Consider the following 19,342-nt stretch of genomic DNA (forward strand, 5'->3'; position numbering starts at 1 on the left):
ATAGTCATAGGCATGCCATAAATGTCTGATAGAGAAAGGTCCCATACGTATCCAGAACATTGTCCATTGGACCCTCTTCCACCTGGTGAGCCAGCTACTGGCACATTTGGGCAGAGAATGGGGAGTAACAGTTGTTTGGCTGGCTCTCATAGAAGTGAATAGATGGACGTGTGAATACGGACACCACTCCATTCTCTGCCTTGAGGCACCTCACCAGGTGGGATGGGATTGGCATTGCATCATTTTCAATATCTAGCACATTAGATTGAATGCCATATAATGCACTGAGCTTCCATGGCCTAAAATGATGTGGTATATGGTGAGGTGCTTCTTCTGCTGTTACTGTGGGGCTCTTATTTATACTTGATGAATCTACTGGAACAGTAAACCCCTATCCATTGTCAATGCGGTATATAAGGTATGCGGTATATAAGTTTTCACTCATTGAATAGATTACCATATTTTTGTCCCCATAAGACACACTTTTTTCCCTCCAAAGTACAGGAGGACCGGGAAGCGGTTAATGCAGCACTCCCCGGACTCTGTACTCACCACTTCCTGGTCCTCGGTCGCTCACTGTGCTGTGACTGCGCACAGCGTTAGGACATTGGGTCACAGCACAGCCCGTGGCAGGATGAACTTGAAGAATGTGGATGTGCGGAGCTGTGGTGTCTGGAGCAGGAGAGGTAATTTAATTGGCAATTGTTTTTTAATGTTTTCTCTGAGCCTGGGGGTCTGATCTGAGGTCTGCTTGGGGGTCATTCACATTGGGCTCTGATCTGAGGTCTGCTTGGGGGTCATTCACATTGGGCTCTGATCTGAGGTCTGCTTGGGGTCTCATTCACATTGGGCTCTGATCTGAGGTCTGCTTAGGGGGGTCATTCACATTGGGGTTCTGATCTGTGGTCTGCTTGGGGGTCATATTCACATTGGGGCTGTGATCTGAGGTCTGATTGGGGTTCTTCTGAACTTTGAAGGTGTGAGCTGAGGTCTGATTATCATTGGGGGTCTGATTGTGGCTCTGACGTGAGGTCTGATTAACATTGGGGGTCTAATTGGGGCTCTGAGCTGGGGTCTGCTGAAAAATATTTTTTTCTTATTTTTCTCCTCTAAATCCTAGGTGCGTCTTATAGGGTGAAAAATAAGGGTAGCTTGTTTTATTTACACAATAGTCATAGAGGGGTAAGGGGTGTACCTATACTCATAATGGTATGGCGTATGCTACTGAACTAGAAACTGGATTTAGGGGTCTCATGATTAATAAAAATGTCATAAGTGACTTGTAGGACACAGAACATCTCCAGTGACTCCTTGCTGGAAACCTGCTATTCTCCAACTCAGTGCAGTTCTACTGACCATGATTCCTAGTTTTCTACATTGATGCGCATAGTTAATAGCTGATAGGGTCTTACTGGCCAATACTATTGAACATATTCTGGTGAATTGTCATATATTACAAATGTATACTATAAAAGCACTAGTTGTGCAGTAAATTTCAATGTGCTGCAGTCCTGTGAGCATTCAAGGGCATAGTTATCAACAACTTTGTGTTTTTCTGTTATAGGTTCAAGGCTGATCTAAATCAATGTGTTTGGTATTTGGACAGCAGATGGGAACATTGATTCCTTGTCAGTGAGCGTAATATTTCATGTTGGTAAAATGAGTAATTTGTTGTACCCACATTTCTTCTAGCGGCATGAAGGATGTTTTTCGGAGATCTGCATTTTTAGCCCTTTTTGTATCCACGTCCTTATTTCTTAGGAATTATCTCCAAGGATTAAAGGAAATAAACATTCTGGGCCAGATTTATCATTAACTCAAGTCAGAATAATGGAGTGAAAAAGTCGCACATTTTTGCGCAATCACTAAAACTGCACAAAAATTTGTGACTTTTTTCTGCTCTGCACTATGCTCGCCAGTTTTCTGAAAGTGGGCGTGTTTTCTTATGTAAATTAATCTCTAGACAGATTTACTATTGAGACTATTTAAAAAGTCGCAAAAAAGTTGCAAAAAATTGTGCAATTTCACTCCAGTGAGGACCATGCTTATCTTATGAGACTTTTTAATAGAACATGCGACTTTTTCATAAAGACGTGCGACTTTTTTGTGAAGATGTGCGACTTTTGTAAAGCTGCTTACTGACGGATAAACTGCTACCGTCAAACCACATTTATTTCAGTCTTAAAGGGCCGATCATAAATCTGACTTGGCTAAAACTGACTTTAGCCATATGTGAAAGTGGAGTGAGCTGTCAGAGTCATGATAAATCTGGCCCTCTGTCTTTAAAATTACAATTTACTATATAGGTGATTACATGTGCAGTTTTCTCATTACATGTGCCAGCCAAAACTTCTTACATAGATCTTTATAGAAATACGATCATAAGAGGGTGAAAAATGTTGATTGCTAGGTAATTCCAAACTTGCTATGTATTTGTGTACTCCGCATCAATTATGCAATCTTTTTTTTTTGAGATTGGCAATGTATAGTGTCATGTACAGTACATACTCACGTGACCTTGGAGGGACTGCAAGACATTGATCTATCTCCTCTCTATTTTGCACTTACCTTCCAGTCAGGCTGTAAATTACGCATAAATCTTACTCCATTACTGCATCTGCCTTGACGTTTTTAACCCCCGGGTTCATGCACTCCAAATACATGTTATCACCACCCAATACTATGGCCAACGAGATCCGTTCACACAGGTACACTAGGACACATACTGCTTTCAGACATCAAACACTTTTTGAAAAGTTGTGAGTTATTGGAGCTGCGAGGACTGAAAATTAAAGGGGTTGTGTCACTTCAGCAAATGTTATTAATCATGTAGAGGAAGTTAATACAAGCCACTTACTAATATATTGTGATTGTCCATATTGCTTCCTTTGTTGTCGGGATTCATTTTTCAATCACATTATACACTGCTCATATCCATGGTTACAACCACCCTGCAATCCAGCAGCGGTGGACGTAGTCGTGGACGTGCATTGCAGGGTGGTCGTAACCATGGAAACGGGCAGTGTATAATATAATGGAAAAAAGCATAAAGGCCGCAAAGGAGGCTATATGGATAATGACAATGCATTAGTAAGTGCCTTGTATAAACTTTTTCTGCTGAAGTAACACAACCCCTTTAAAGTTGGTAAGCTTTAAAACTAATAGGCACAATGCTTACCAAAATATCTAAAAGGAGACAAAATAAAAAGACATACAAAAGGCAAAACAGTTCTAACATAAAAGGGAGAGAATAACAGGATACTATTGCTGTGAGGGTAGGCAGAACAAAAGAATTCATACTTCAGTCTTGAGTGAGCCTCAGAAACTTTGAACCACAATTTTGGTTTTGAGCATGTTTTATACCTTCATCATGTGGTTTAGGTTTGAGAACTTTCTAGTAATTTATTACTCAGAAGCATGGGTTATTACTAGACAGTAGGTAATTTGGAGGGAGGGGACCTGAAATATTAAATAGCTGGTTGTCCTATAACTATATTCCACCACCGTTTAATAGGTTTTTGTTTTTAAAGAGCTCCCTTCGTTTTCTGGATCTGTACGATTGCAGAGAATGTTTTAATATTGAAAAAATGATGCATTTTCTATACAAGATAAATACATTTATATTTTGATAGTTTGGGCATTTGCGGACATGTTGATGCATATGATGTTTATTTTTTTGGGATGGTTTATAGTCATAAGAGGGAAAGAGAACCCGCGCTGACTAAATGGCAAAATGGGACACTGCTATATATAGCAGTGTCCCATTTTGCCATTTAGTCAGCGCGGGTTCTCTTTCCCTCTTATCTCCATTAGGTTTTCCTATTGTTCCATTTTTTTTTTTGGGCAATTATCCCTGTATCAGAACCCTGCAGCGACACGCCCCACTGGAATTCTTTTTAACAGTGTGGGTGATTTCCTCCACTCCCCCTAATTTAGACGGCAGCGCTAGTATCTTTGTTACTTCTACTTCATGGTTTATAGTCAGCCTAGGTGACTATAACATGAAATGATCAGATTGCAATTTGTATTCTTCAATGATTTTTTTTTTATCCATTACAGAATTCAGTATATTCCAATGCAGTGCTGCCACCTGCAGGCCAGCATTGGAATATGCCAGTAATAGGCCTGGAAGCCTTGTACAGGCTTAAGCCCAATATTACTACAACTGTCACGCTCGTGTGTGGGAGGAAAACACCACACCGAGCATAGGAGAGAAAGGGGATACCGGAATAAGGCCTGGAAACTAGGGAAGGAAGATGGACACCTCCTAGAGAAAACCATAACTCCAGTCCTGACAGACTACCAGTATGAACAGGCCCAAAGGTAGGCTAGTTCATACGCCGGATACCTAGAATCCTATCTCACCCTATAGGACCCTGGAACTAATGTCAGGACAAAACAGGGAAGGATGAACAGGAGTGTCCCTCAGGCCTAATGACAAATAACAGGGAAAGGCAACACACACATATATCAAAACAAATACAAAAGGGAACGGAAGAACTTATCTTCAGTGAAGCTTAGGTAGCACCAGGAACTCAGCCGAGAACCAAACACAAGCTAACCACAAGTCCAACAGAAGCTATAAACCGCAGAGCATAGTGGGAGAAACAACAATAAATAGAGAAGGATAAATTATCACAATAGCAACACCTGGGGATAGAAGGTGTGGCAAGCACCAGAAACAACACACACGTCATTTGATCCAAAAGGAAAACATGTCAGATCAAACCACGTGTTTCCAGTCTTACTGGTCTCCTGCCACCTGTCCGGGAAACGTCCGTACCCTCGGTACATCCGTGACAACAACTTTCTGAGATTGAGGAAGGCGTTCCAGGCCAGGAAGCACACGTTTTCTGGTTTTAGTGCTGCTGGAAACCATAGTCACATTTGAAACAGCAGAAACCTAGTGGCTATGGCGCCAGCTGTGCTCTCAAGCGGGCACCATTTTTAAACACTGGATGCCTACTCTTATTGTCACATTAATCCTGTGGATACTAGATGTGTACAGCCATGTTCCTTTTCATTACTGCTTAGGGTATGTTCACACAACAACATTTTCCCTCAGATGTCAGCACATATCTGCCAAAATCCTCAGGCAACGTGCCTACCATTTATGTCAATAAGTTTCTTTCAGTCACCATTCTGCTCTGGATGCGGACACCAAAACGCTGCTCGCATCCGTCCTGACTTACAATGTAAGTCAATTAGGACTGATCCATTTACATTGACACAATATTGGTGCAATTGTAAACGGATCCGTCCCCCATTGACTTTTGATGTAAGTCAGAACGGATCCGTTTGACTTACACTTTTTTTTTACTAAGTTATGCAGACGGGTCCGTACTGAACGGATACCAGCGTTTGCATTTATAGGTGCGGATCCGTCTGTGCAGATACCAGACGGATCCGCACCTAACGCAGGTGTGAAAGTAGCCTCAGGTGACTTAAAGGGTTTTTTGAAGCTCCTGGTATTGATGACTTATCCTCAGCCATACCCAAATGGTCAGGGTATGACACCCCGTACCCCCACTGATCAGCTGTTCCCTGCAGCCCCGGAGCTGAAACTAGCACTTGAATGAAACAGGAAGCAGAACTCTGTGTATTGGCCGTGCTGGGTACTACTATATTTCCCTCCCCTGGGGAAATACACTGTTATACAGGGAGAGAGGATCTCTGTCTCTTCTCTGTCAGCACGTTCCCCAATAGCTCCCCCTCCTCCATTCTGGCTAAGATCACAGCCGGCTCACCTCTGTAACTGTTTCAAAGGGATAAACCAGTCCTTCAACCAGCTGCCTAATTCTGCTGTTAGGTTTTTTTTTCAAAGTCAGAGCAGAACTCGGGTAAAACAGTTTGGTGGCTAAGCGATTAAGCTCTATACTTTAAGTGCTGGTAGAAGATTACTTTGGAGCAAATTTACTAATGTAAATGCACTTAGACCTTGTCGTAAAATGTGCCGAAATTTGGAGCCTTAAAGTATTACACCTATGTATGAAGCAAACGTGCCAAAACTAAAATTCCTCTGCACCTAACCTAGCTGATTTGGTTTTATAGCTCGACAAGAGGTGTAGCTTAGTAGAAAGGGGACATGACTTAAGATACAACATTGCAAACCACAAAACTTTGTGTCTGTTACATTTAAAATAACTGATCAAAATTTCAAAACTTCTCATATGTAAATCCTTTATTACTTGTAATTGTACAAAAAGTTGCTTCCTGTAACTCAGGACTTTTTTGGTTGTATTGTAGGAATGGTTAAAAGGAACATCTAAACTTGACAACTTTCCACCTGTATTTGCACACACAAGGTGTGAGCTGCTGTAACATTCCTGCATTCATTATGTAACAGAGTACATTCTTTTACGAGGATTAATCACAGCCTTTTTTTTTTTTTTTTTAGAAAACTATGTGATAGGGTTTTTGCAGGCTTATTGTGGGAATCCCTCATGTTCTGGCCCCGAACACCTGTCAGTCTATGCACCTGCAGGTGAGAAGTACTACATAGTGCTCACATTCAGACCTCCCAGATTAAATTGAACACGTCTAGAATGTCTGATTTTAGAATTCTTTCTTAAACATAGTGTCGGTGGAATGAGGAGTCTTCTCATATAGGATTACTGCTATGCATAGTGAAATAAAGAGGTCCAAGATTAAGTAACATGGAACACAATGCAATCAAAATTGTTTAGATAGTTTTGCTTCTTATAGGACTCTATTAACAACCTTGTAAAATGTTCTCACATTCTGTGCTAGAGGAATAATGAGAACATTAGTTCTTTATTTTTTACTTTTGAGATCTAAATTTCTCTCTCCACTAAAGCTGTCATTACCTAATTTCGCTTGTTATTTTTTTTTTGAAGAGTTGTAAAGTCTGTTATAGGAAATGGCCCTTTAAGGGGAACCTGTCACCGGGATTTTGTGTATAGAGCTGAGGATATGGTTTGCAAGATGGCCGCTAGCAATACCCAGTCCCCATAGCTCTGTGTGCTTTTATTGTGAAAAAAAACGATTTGATACATAGGCAAATTAACCTTAGATGAGTCCTGTCCCTGACTCATCTCACATAGAAGACTTATCTCAGGTTAATTTGCATATGTATCAAATCATTTTTTTACACAATAAAAGCACACAGAGCTATGGGGACTGGGTATTGTGGATGTGCTAGCGGCCATCTAGCAACCCATGTCCTCAGCTCTATACTCAAAATCCCAGTGACAGGTTCCCTTTAAGAATACTTACTGTCAGTGGCAGATACATGAGGATCATCTCACACAAGCAGTCAAAGTAAAATAAGGGAAGATATAGTTATACAATTAAAAGAACAAAAACCATTGTTTTCATCCTTTCCGTTGATCCTACTTTGTCAACCTCCTTTTCCCTCTCACTGTCCTGTGTCTGGCTGTAAGATAAATGGCTGGAGCAGCAGCCTCACTACTGTACCCTGTCTGTAGTAGGACAAAAGATAGTGGAGCCTCACGCCTTGGTTAAGCACTGCATACTCTCTCAGTCATTTCCCAACAGGTGGTTAACTCTTGTATTCGCTGGGGGATTTCTACTAGTCTGTTTGTGTCACAAGCATGCAGAAAATGCTACAGACTTACAAAACCCCAAAAAAAACTTTATCCTGTTTACTTGTATCATTCATTTTGAGGTCTCGTTAAGTAAGTTGTATACATTCAGTGTTTATAAGGACACTTACAAAGGTCCCCTAACCTCCTCTGGTCCACGTTGCTCACGTTGCTCAGATGTTAACTTTCTAGTTAACTTCCCATTACCACAGTGATGTAATTACTGTAGTTCCCTTAATATTTGGTCAGTAACACAGTTCATGGAATTGATTCAACTGCAAGGTATTCGGGGCCCCTGGAATGTAGTTTTCTCTGGATCGTTTTTTCTTTCTTTCTTTCTTTTTTTAGCTAAAAATCAGCACATACATGCAGCTTTATGTATTATTGGTTATCATTAAAGCACTATGCCAATGTACTTCTTTATTTTATTTTTAATTTCGACCCCTGAGTTTATTAGTCCAATCTAGCACAGAATTATATAAAAAAAATCTTTTTTTATTACAGTTCCACATCATGAAAATAATATATTTTTCAACTTTGATGTTGAGAGGGGGCTGAGTGCTGATGAATATGAAGAAAATGATGATCCAGGTAAGAATGTAGAATCAAGTGTAATTTTCATCATATGACTGTATGTGTGAAGTTAGCTTTTCTTTCTTCATTTTTTAATACTGTACAGTATATTTGAAGAATTAATCAAGATAGTGGGTAATACCCATGATAGACACAATATAAGAGGTGTGAATGCAGTTATTCTCAAACTTCCTATCCTCCCGTGTCATATCCAGAAAGATATATCCAACATCCAATAGTCCAACAATAAACATTTTTTTGTTTGTTTCCTGTAGTAAAATTGTCTGATAATCTAGAATCTTGTGAACCAAAAGTATGATTGATGTGATAATTGATATACTTACTATATTTTAATTGGGTTAAACATTTTTTATATTTATGTGGTTGTTCAGCTCCGAAAAGGTCATACAACCCTCACCGATCCTTCACTGCTCCCGTTCTTACACTTCCCGGGTCCCCTACCACTTCCTGGTCCATGTCAACACAGGAAATGTGACTCTCAGCCAGTGATTAGCTCAACTGTCATATTTCCATGTTGAGATGGAACAGGGAGTAAAGACCGGGACCAGTGGGTGATCAGTAAGGTATTACATTCTAAAGCTGTTCTGCCATTTTTTTTTATTCCTGGCCAGACACTCATACTCTGCAAGTCCATCTCATAATCTGGCATCTGTCAAAATACATTAATTAAAACATTTTAGTGCCAGGTTTTCTATATACATATTTTCTTATATTTTACATCACTTGTAAATGTGGCATTACTTAAAGAGGACCTATCACCTCTCCTGACATGTCAGTTTTGGTTGCTGTTGCATCCGTCATAAATCTGGAGCATCTATTTTTATGGCTCTGTGATAAATCAGGAGCATCTATTTTTATGGCTCTATTCCTTTATTGTTCTTCTAGGAGTTATTAATGAATTGCTAGCAGTTTGCAATAAAGGTCCAGTTGAGTGTTACAGGTTGAAGTGTGTTCTTGCACTGCATCTGCCATTGGCAGCACTGATATTGGTAGGACTTTGCAGGGGCTAGCCCCCCAACTGGCAACACTCATCTGGACCGCCATTGCAAACTGCTAGCAGTTCTTTCATAACTTGTAGCAGTAATAATAAACAAATGTTACAACATAGAATAGGTGCTCCATAATTGGTATTACATGGGGAATGCAAGTAGTGGCTAAAATGGACATGTCAGGAAAGGAGAGAGGTCATCTTTAACTCACTGGCATTACTCATTCATTACTGGCACCAAGCCAGGTTTCTATACAAGCTAATTTTGACAGATGTCCTATTATACGTGTTTTAGTAATCCGTTGGAAGATGCAACATATGGCTTTGCTCCAGTTACACATGTAGTAGAGATGAGTTTGCTATTTGGCAGGAGGTCTGGTGACATCAGGATGTGTTGGAATTAGTATGGAGAAATGAATGGATGGATGTAGCCTGTACATTCGTTGTTGTTGATTTCCATTATGTGTTACCTGGTTTGAGGCCTGTATTAGACCTGAAGCGTTCCTTCCTTCGTCTGTGAGGGAGGCCACTGCTATTACATGCAATGATCTTCTCCACAGTATGGAGAGGAACAATCAGTAATGCCATTGCTCGTCCCCGTACAAAATCATTGTTTGCTAGACAGCACGATCTGCCTCCGGCAAACTATTTTTTAGCCTGCTTAGAAATTCTGATTGCTCGTTCATCGGGTAATCGGCGGCCCTTTTATCAATGACGAGCTTTCCTACAAACACTTGTTAGCGATCATCTGCCTGACCATCTCCAGGTCTAATACAGCCCTAACTCTCATTATCTGTTTTATCTTGGAGCTTTCAACCTCAGCATTAACACTGTATCCGTGCTACTTTGCAGGAGTTTTGGTTCATAGCTGTAACTTTGACAATGGCTTATGTGGCTGGATTAGAGACAGAGAAAATGATTTGCATTGGGAACTGGTCAAAGATGACTCAGGTAAAATGTTGTGGCATTGTCCACTGGACTTCCATCATGGATTTGCCATATCACATGAACAGCATAGATATCTAATAGTCAGACAACCGGTTCAGCATGTCCCTAGGAGATTGCGGGTAAAGCTATACTCTTGCCGACTCTTTTGTTTATAGACATTTTTACTATTTGATGGTCAATTTCAGATACATTATTGCCCCTTCTACAAAAAGAACAGGGTTGGAAATTGTAAAGCCCATCTTAATATTACAAAATATTTAAAACCATACCAAAAATATATTTTTTATTGCAGTTCTACAGAAAACAATAAGTACATTATTGGCATGGCATCACTTCAGTCAGTTCTTCAGTTTACAATAGTGTGTGCTGTAACTACGCAGTAGTTTGTCCCTCATACCATGCCATTTCATACCACACACCAGGCCTTGGCACAGCCTGCTTCTTCCCCCCACTGGGTGCCATGTTAGAAGAGCTCAGCCCTTATATAAGCTCCTTAGCCAGCTGCTAGTTAAGCCCCATTAACCACCCAGTTGTCATAAGAACGGAGAGAAAAACCCTACTTTAACAGACTTTTCTTTCCTACCCAACTTTTTAACAGCACAAATATGTCACTCTGGCAGCTCCACTGACGAAATATATAACCTAGTATTTTTTTAATCTCTCATTCTAATGATAGACGGTCTGCGAGATGTAGTCAAGAAGCTATCATGAAGGCTTTACAGTTACTGTGCTGAACAGATACGTTGGTAGCGCCTCATACTTGACAGCAGCAGAACAGAGGTTTTTAACTTAAAGTTCAGGAATCAAATCATTCATTTATAAAGACATTTAGAGGGATCCCCTGCCATTTCCTCTCCACAAATGTATTATGTACTGCCACCTCATAAATTATATACTAATCAAGTTATAATGAAATTATTTATAGCAAGTTTCCAATTTCCATTTCATTATATTTCCAGCAGCATGCTTCATTTACAGATAACACGGGAGTTAATAAAGTTAAAGAAGACTAGTGCATTGTTAATGGGAAAACTAGCATAAGTCACAGACTTCATTTGGAGTCTGGGTGAAAATGTGCGACCTGTGGGTATTTTTCTTAAGTTGCTGAGGGATTATTCAATCCATTCCCCATAGTCTTAGTCTAAACTCAGCCATATAAGTGTATAAAAGAAAGGAATAAAATGCATAATAATAAGTGGTTTTATTAGACAACTTAAATTTACTTAAACTTTTCTTCGTTTCTATATATGACAATTATAATTTCCTTGTTTAGGGGGAAAATATTTAACAGTCATGGAACCCAAGGCATCCTCCGGGAAGGTAGCGCGGCTGGTCCTTCCACTTGGACATCTTTCCTATTCTGGAGACCTCTGCTTGTCATTTAGACATTTAGTGTCAGGAGAGAGTTCTGGTAAACTTCAAGTCTTTGTAAGAAGATTAGGCGTTCATGGTCCTGCTCTGTGGGGAAGAAATGGAAGTAGCCATGGATGGGGTGAAACACACATAACTTTGCCGGGGGCAGGTGTCAGAAACGTAAGTCAACCATTAACCAGTGTTATTACTACTTTTGTTTGCATGTTATGTATTTATCCAGGTCTTGATTTGTTGCAACCAGTCTTAGTCAGATGTTCGAATTAGTCAGATGTATCTACTGTAAATTATGCAAAGACAGAAGCTCACACGGCCAATCTTTTCTGGACTTGTAAAACAGAACTTTAACCCCAATACAAGAAATCTCCAATAAGTGTTTCATGCTGGAACTTCTTCCAGGGTCCTTTTACTATAAAATAAAATATATGGTTTACATCTGTAATTAAAGCTTATGTGCACTTGCTACCAAAATTTGTATTGCCCCAGCGAAATTTTTGAAAATAGCCTTTATTAAAAATCTCCTGCAGTGTGTGTATACAGCTGTCGTGCAGATCAATGTGTCTCCACGGTTTCAGACTACATCTGCCCCCTGCATTTTGTCTGATATTTTTTTCTTTTACAGATTGTCTTTAAAGCAGAAAGAGGGAAACATCGATCAGGAAGTGTTGGTCTTGATGATGTCAGTATAAAGAGAGGGCGCTGTGCTAAAGCTTAAAACTGGTCAAAGTTTTTGCTGCAATGTGTGACAACCCACCTTGCAAGAATGGCAGGAAAACCTGATGTGGGGCTGCAAGACATATTCACAAAAAAGTGAAGGCCTGCATTCTTGCAACATATAAGATGACAGCGAGCACAAGAACTTTCTTCTAGACAATGTTTGTTTCTTCCTAAAACTCTTTTCACACTACCAAAGAACTTGACCTGAGGAAATGACTTGAAGAAAATCAAAAAGAACATGTCTAGTCTGGTGCAGAGCTAATTCTTGAAATATGTGTGCTCGAGCTTCTGAGAATTGAGAAAACTCTGACGTTAAATGACTTTTGCCAAGTCAAACTCTACTAATAGTGGAGCTGAAAGCTTTGTAAATGCAGATTGTGTACCTATGTATTTATCGGAAGATTTTAACTCCACAACTTTTTATAATGGGTATAGCATTTTATTTAATTATGTTGAATAGCTCTTAAAGTCAAACACTTAGTCACATCCCCGAGTTTTTATAAAGAACATATAAATGGTGCTTGTTAGTAGATTTTATTGGCCACAGAAAAGATTCTTTGAAGTTTTTATGAAAAGTAAATATATTAGTGTTGCTCTTTTAGCATGGTATATATGTACATTCTTACCTATGAGAACGGTTTAATTGATATTTTTGTATCATGTTTAATAATGGGTCATTGTTGTATTTTTTTATTATTACTTTCACATTAGAAACTGGTTTTCCATGCAAGACCATTAATATACAGATGTAGCAGGCATTAAAGTAACTCCTGTTAAAGTAATGCTGGCTTCGTATAACAATGTGCAAAGCTTGTTACACTGTTAGTTTAACCGAGTTAATGCTTTAACCCACTGATGTTGGCGCTTGTAGATCTATATGGAGATTAACTACTTATGTCATTGAAGAGACAGCGGCCTTAATTTACTGTGACTCTAAAACTTGGTGGGAATGCACCCGAAAAACTGAAAATACCAGATATATACATCAACGTTGTTCAAAAATATCTTTATGACCACAATTAAAACAGTATTGACTACTTTTATTATTGGCCTAATGTTTCCTGGAACTGTGTCTAGCCTAAGAACCATTTTTACTCTTTACTAACAGGTAAATGTAGATTTATTGCTCGACATTGCAGGACCTGTTTTTTTGCAGCAAACGTGTCTAAGGTATTCCGAGATAACACTGATTTATTTTGCCAATTTAGATTTTATATTCAGGTAAGTCATATATAAATGAATGGTTTGGGAAATCAAATTTTATATACTTTTTTTTTAGAGTATACTCAGTAGAGTTGCCTCCCAAAATACTGACTTTCATCTATTAGCCAGAGCAGAGAGAGGTTACAAAGATCATCTCTCATTCTGTAGGACAAGCTGTGTCCATGGCTTAACTTAAAATTCCATTGATTTGATTGTGAGAACTGTGCAATGGCGCTGCAGGGGAATTGAACTCTTACTGTTGGATTCCCCTGAGAAACCCTGTGATCATCTTATCGTCAAGAGACTCTTGTAACAAAAAAAAAAAAAAATAAGCAGACAGCCTTTTTTAAATCCTGTAGCAATATAGCTACACACTGTAGTTTATAAGGCTGAAAAAAGCACAGGTTCAAGTCCAAATAAAGGCAAAACCCCTATAAGGAAGATGGTAATTGCCCCAAAATTCCTTCCTGACTCCAAATATGGCATTCAGAATAAATTCCTTTATCAGTGACCCATGTCTAGAAACCTTACACCCATTGACACACTTTTGCTTATGTGAGTACTCCTAGATTTTGGCATAAACTGCACCATAAAGTAGCACAATAAGGCACATTTGAGACTAAAGAACATTTCAAGAAAAAGATGGGGACCTTGCGGAAAAGGGTGTGGCTTAAGATGCAATGTTTTGTACTAGAATAACGCCACAATTCTGGTGCAAAATTTTGTCTCAAAGAAGGCAAACCAATAGTCGTTATAGATTTACATAAAAGTGTCTATCCTAAGGCCAAATATATTATCCAGTCTCAGCCTAGTGCATTTCTAGACAGCCCGTCTACATTTATGCCATCTATAGGATTAGTAAATATGACCCATAATTTTTAATATTATATTTTTCGAAAAAAGGCATCCATACCCATTTTGTACTTGTTTAACAGATCAGTCAACATAACTTCTATGATGAGGGTAAAATATGTCCCCTTTTCATGGTTATTACTTAGAAATCTCTTGATACTTTAAAGGAGTTGTCTGACTTTTTTTAAGGGTCAGAATAACAAAAATAAAAGTGATTTTGCTGGTCTCTACTTCCTAGTGGTCAAGAGAGATCAAGAAGTATAATAAATTAGGAAATTGCAAGGCTTTGGAAAAGGGGATTGGTGAGATGAGTATCACTTCTTTTATCTTTTTATGCCACTCTGACCCTTTAAATTACTGATAAGCAAGCCTTTTAATCAAATGTACTTACTGTACAAATGAATGTATGTACATGGCATTTTCAGTGTTTGGGTTTTTGATGGTAATAGTGCAGTCTGCAGTGCTAGTCTTTGTGTAAAAATTAAAAGGGAAACACTTAATATAAAAAAATCTTAAAGCTGAGAAAACCTCATCAGGATTTGCTGGGATCTAGAACGGATCTGTCTTACAAAAAGGGGCAGACATAAACAAGAAAGGGCCCCAGTTCAAGACCCCTTGCTCTCAACTTGTCATAGATCATGCCCTTATGTCTCTCGAACAATCTACTAGTAATTGCGAGGTATGAAATTTATTATCTCAGTCCCTTAAGTGCAATCTAATAGCTTTCTATTGGCATATATTCTACCTCCTTGTGGCTTTGATTTTATATATGCTCTGTAAAGTACCATGGAGGTATTCCGCTTACAATCATTTCTTCAAATGGGGATATGTTGCCTCACTGCAGCACTTGTAGTGCCTATGGGGGTCATTTATTTAGACTGGCATTTTAGGTGCCGCTCTTGATAAAGCACCTGCGCCGGCCTTTACATAACTTCAGTGCATCCAGCACAGATTCTAAATGTAAGGGCTCTTTCACACGAGCAGATCCTGTGCGTGGAATCCGCTGCATGAAAGAAAGCCAAACCCCCGTTCCGGACAGCAGAGACACGGAGCATTAACATGATTAATAATGCTCTGTGCCTCTCTGTGATCTTTTTAATACAAAATCATGGTGACAACTTTATCTCACTGTGTTTTTGTTGTAAAAAGGTCACAGAGAGGCACTGAGCATTATCAATCATGTTAATGCTCCGTGTCTCTGCTGTCCGGAACGGGGCTTGGCTCTCATGTGAAAGAGCCTTAAGGCAGCTTCCTTGCTGTCTTACATTCAGACCATTTCCTACACTTAAACAAGGCATAGAAAATGATGAATGAGATGGGCGTGGCATGAGCTGGGAAAAGTCGCAAATTGCGGCGCAACTAACCATTGTGCCGCAATCTGTGCCTGAAATTGCCATGTGCACAAGTCTAAAGGTCTCCACATACATTACACTATTGTTGTCCAAACTCACTGTTTTTAGCAGGATGAGCTCACAGTCCAATGTTTATGAGGAGCTCCCTACTCTCCACCAACAGATAATGTCAGGGAAGAGAAGGATCACGCACGTTGAATTTTAACACCCAAACCTTTTGTTCTCCAAGGATATAAGCCACCATCAGAGGTGTTTGGCAGTTGCTTTCTCCTCTCTCCCAAATGAAAACATGGCACATGTATGGGAGTGTCGGGAAAGAAAGCTGTTGAAGGTGTATTGGCATCTTTAGGATCACCAGGATGTAAAAAATGAAGCAATGCTAAATCTGATGTGCTTCACACTTCTGTTTTAAAAACTTGATTTACTTTCATTTCAAGCTTTGTGTTTGTATTTGTATTCTATTTATTGCTGATCTGCTGCCTGGTGTTCAGTTGTTTCTTTGGTTTTCACGTTTTCTGTTTTGCATACCTTTGTGTCCTTTTGTCATCTGACATTCCGGTTCACAGTTATGCACCAAAGGGATTTATTTGTATAGCCAGAACCTGTAATAAAAGTAATTTTCACTTGTCATATTTTAATGTAGTGTTTTCTGGCATTTTTTTTAGCATATTTTATTAATCTGACTTGCATGAGCTACCCTATAGTCCTGGGACCACACACAGACAGCTTCAATAGCAACTGTCAAAAAACCTAGACCTTTGACATTTGCATGATTTGCATCTGCATTATTTTATTCCTGCACCATTTTATTCATATTTTGACTTTAAAATTGTTGCATAAAAGCAGAGGCAGTTTTTCAGAAAATGGGGACCAGAGAAACAAGGCAGGTTTGCTATTTGGGCTTCTGACCTCAGGGACCCTCTACTACAGAGGTCAGCAACCTTTGGCACTCCAGCTGTTTTGAAACTACAAGTAGTAGTAGCATGCACACGTCCTGTGCTGTTCTTGGAACTCCCACAGAAGTGAAAGGAACATATCGGGAGTTGTAGCTTCACAACAGCTGGAGTGCCAGAGGTTGTTGATCCCTGCTCTATTAAATGCGTACATGCTGCAGAAACATCTCAGTTCATATATAGTGAACAGATCTCTCGCTTGTATAGCATTAAGGGCACTGCTTCTACTGATATATACATAATAGCATCATCACTTGAGGCATGCAGTGTTACCATTCCTCTTTACAATTATTTGGATTTCCAAACTATTCTTATTCATTATTATTCCTTTCTCATCTTTACATGTATAATGAGAATTCATTACAAGGGATGACATGTGAGACCTTTGACAACATACATCACACAGAGCACAATGTAAGGTGGCACATGCAGCCTTGGCACGTACTTGACTAGAAAATCCTGGGATTGTCAGGAACATTCTTTGTCTGTGCACATTGAGTTTTTGGCTCATGCAGATTTTATGACCAGCCTGAGACGTGGATAGATATTCTGTGAAATGTTTTCTTTATACCTACATTGTTGGCCAAAGCACTTATCATATAAGTAAGTTGAAGTTCATGCATTTCCATACATAATGCACAAAGTCTGGGCTGGCTAAGAAAACTTGTAGAAGGAGAAACGCTGGAGGCTGAAAAGCATTCTTAAATGGACAGCAGCATTCAAACAAACAAAAAAAGCAGCACCTCTAGCAACCTCAACAAACTCATAACCTTTGCAGGACAAAAATGGGGATTCAAAGACACTACATTCTGGAATCCCCATACAATATATTGTCCAAAACATTCTTGAGAAGGACCCTGCATGGTTTCAAATAGAGCAATTAAAACCACGAGGATTACTTTACACCTGTTTGGAGGCTGTTGCCCTTTAACAGTGTATACACTTTTGGCATAGATCTGGCCCTCAGAAGTCAATAGAAACTGTATTGTGTACATCTGGATACTCTCCAGACTTGAATGTAGTCACAAAATATATGTAAAGAGTTTCTTAAGACACATATGTCTAAACCGTGATGAACTTATTAGCAACACATGTGATCTTAATATGAGGTGGTTGCTGGATTTCACAAATGCTCTTTTACAGTATTGTTGCACCAATGGTGCCAGTTATGGTCTCCTCCTCAGGTGGGTCAGATTGATATGAAATAGATAGATCTCATACGTCTTCTCTGATTGTAGACATTCTCTTTCCTCATCTTCTCCCTTCGGCTCAGAGTGCCATGATGACTTCTTCCAGTCACAGGTCATCTCTGCAGACTTTTCCACAGAGACATAACTTTTCCATCATCCTCCCTACCGTCTCAACACTAACTCCTTATGTTGGTGCCCCATCAGTGTCATCTTAATGTTATCCCCTAATACAGTGCCTGCTGTGCTCCCTAATAATGTAGTGTAAAAATAATAGTGCCATACAGAGAACCCCCCTGAAAATACTTGCACTACATATACTGTATAGTGTCCCCTTCAAAAATAAATTCCACTCAGTGTGGCATGATGCCCAGCAAATATTACCTATGAATGTAACAATGCCTCTAACATAGTGTCCCCCAAAAATAATTGTGCCTAGCTCTTCGATTAGTAATAGTAGTGTCCTTAGTGTTCCCAATAATAATAATGCTTCCATATGGCCCCCCAATAGTAAAAATAATCCCATAGTGGTAAAAATGTTTCCCATGTTCTCCATAGTCCCCTAGGAATAATAAGGCCTCACATAGTGTCCCAGTAGTAATAAATACCTTCACAGTCCTTCTAGTAATAAAGGCCCCAGAGTGCCCAATAGTAATAATGTCCCCTATAGTGCCCCAGTAGTAATCTGTTCCCTTAGGGCTGTTTCACACAAGCGCAGGCATCCTCAAACTGCGGCCCTCCAGCTGTTGCAAAACTACAACTCCCAGCATGCCCGAACAGCCTACAGGTATCAGCCTACAGCAGGGCATTGTGGGAGTTGTAGTTTTACAACATCTGGAGGGCCGCAGTTTGAGGATGCCTGCACAAGCGGGTGCTGTGCGTGTCATCCGCTGCGTGAAAAACAGCCAAGCCCCGTACTGGACAGCAGAGACACGGAGCATTAACATAATTGATAATGCTCCATGCCTCTCTGTGACCTTTTTACTACAAAATCACAGTGACAACTTTATCTCACTGTGATTTTGTAGTAAAAAGATCGCAGAGATGCACGGAGCATTATCAATCATGTTACTGCTCCGTGTCTCTGCTGCCCAGTGCGGGTCTTGGCTGTCTTTCACTCAGCAGATGACACGCACGGCACCTGCTTGTGTGAAAGAGCCCTTATAGTGGCCCCAGTTGTAATAATGGCTCCCCTATGGTGCCACCAGTGATAATAAATCCAGTGATAATAAATCCCCACATAACTCCCAATAGTAATTAACAACCGCACAGTAACCCCAGGAGTAATCACCTTCTATAGTTCCCCCAAATATGCTCTCACTAAGTGGTCCCATTAGAGATGAGGAAAGGGAACTAAAAATAAAATACTCACCTGATGTTCCATCTGCGATGAGGTGCAGGCTACAGGCATTCCAGCTCAGATGGTTATGATGACATAATCACTAGTGTTGGGCGAGCGTGCTCGGCCAAACACCAGTTTGGCTCGAGCATCACTATGCTTGGCCGATTATCGTGTGTGTGTGTATTTAAATCTAATTTAGCCTCCATTTCTGAAAAGTTTCTGGCGGGATTCGAAATCACAACCTTCTACATTACAGCCAAGAATGTTAAC

The 19,342-nt window shown here is 39.8% G+C and overlaps 1 protein-coding gene across 5 annotated transcripts in view; it reads left to right on the forward strand.

The window, feature by feature from the left end:
* Positions 1 to 14,265, forward strand: part of NPNT (nephronectin) — a 101,068-nt gene extending 86,803 nt beyond the window's left edge. For all 5 annotated transcript variants that reach the window (XM_044302620.1, XM_044302597.1, XM_044302606.1 and 2 more), the window contains 4 exons: positions 8,070 to 8,156; positions 10,000 to 10,098; positions 11,369 to 11,628; positions 12,089 to 14,265. In XM_044302620.1, coding sequence (XP_044158555.1) covers positions 8,070 to 8,156; positions 10,000 to 10,098; positions 11,369 to 11,628; positions 12,089 to 12,181 — 539 coding nt within the window. In that variant the 3' untranslated portion in view covers positions 12,182 to 14,265. The remainder of the gene's footprint in view (positions 1 to 8,069; positions 8,157 to 9,999; positions 10,099 to 11,368; positions 11,629 to 12,088) is intronic.
* Positions 14,266 to 19,342: the final 5,077 nt, after the last annotated feature.

This window comes from Bufo gargarizans, chromosome 1 (genome assembly GCF_014858855.1).
Source record: "Bufo gargarizans isolate SCDJY-AF-19 chromosome 1, ASM1485885v1, whole genome shotgun sequence".
NCBI lineage: Eukaryota > Metazoa > Chordata > Amphibia > Anura > Bufonidae > Bufo > Bufo gargarizans.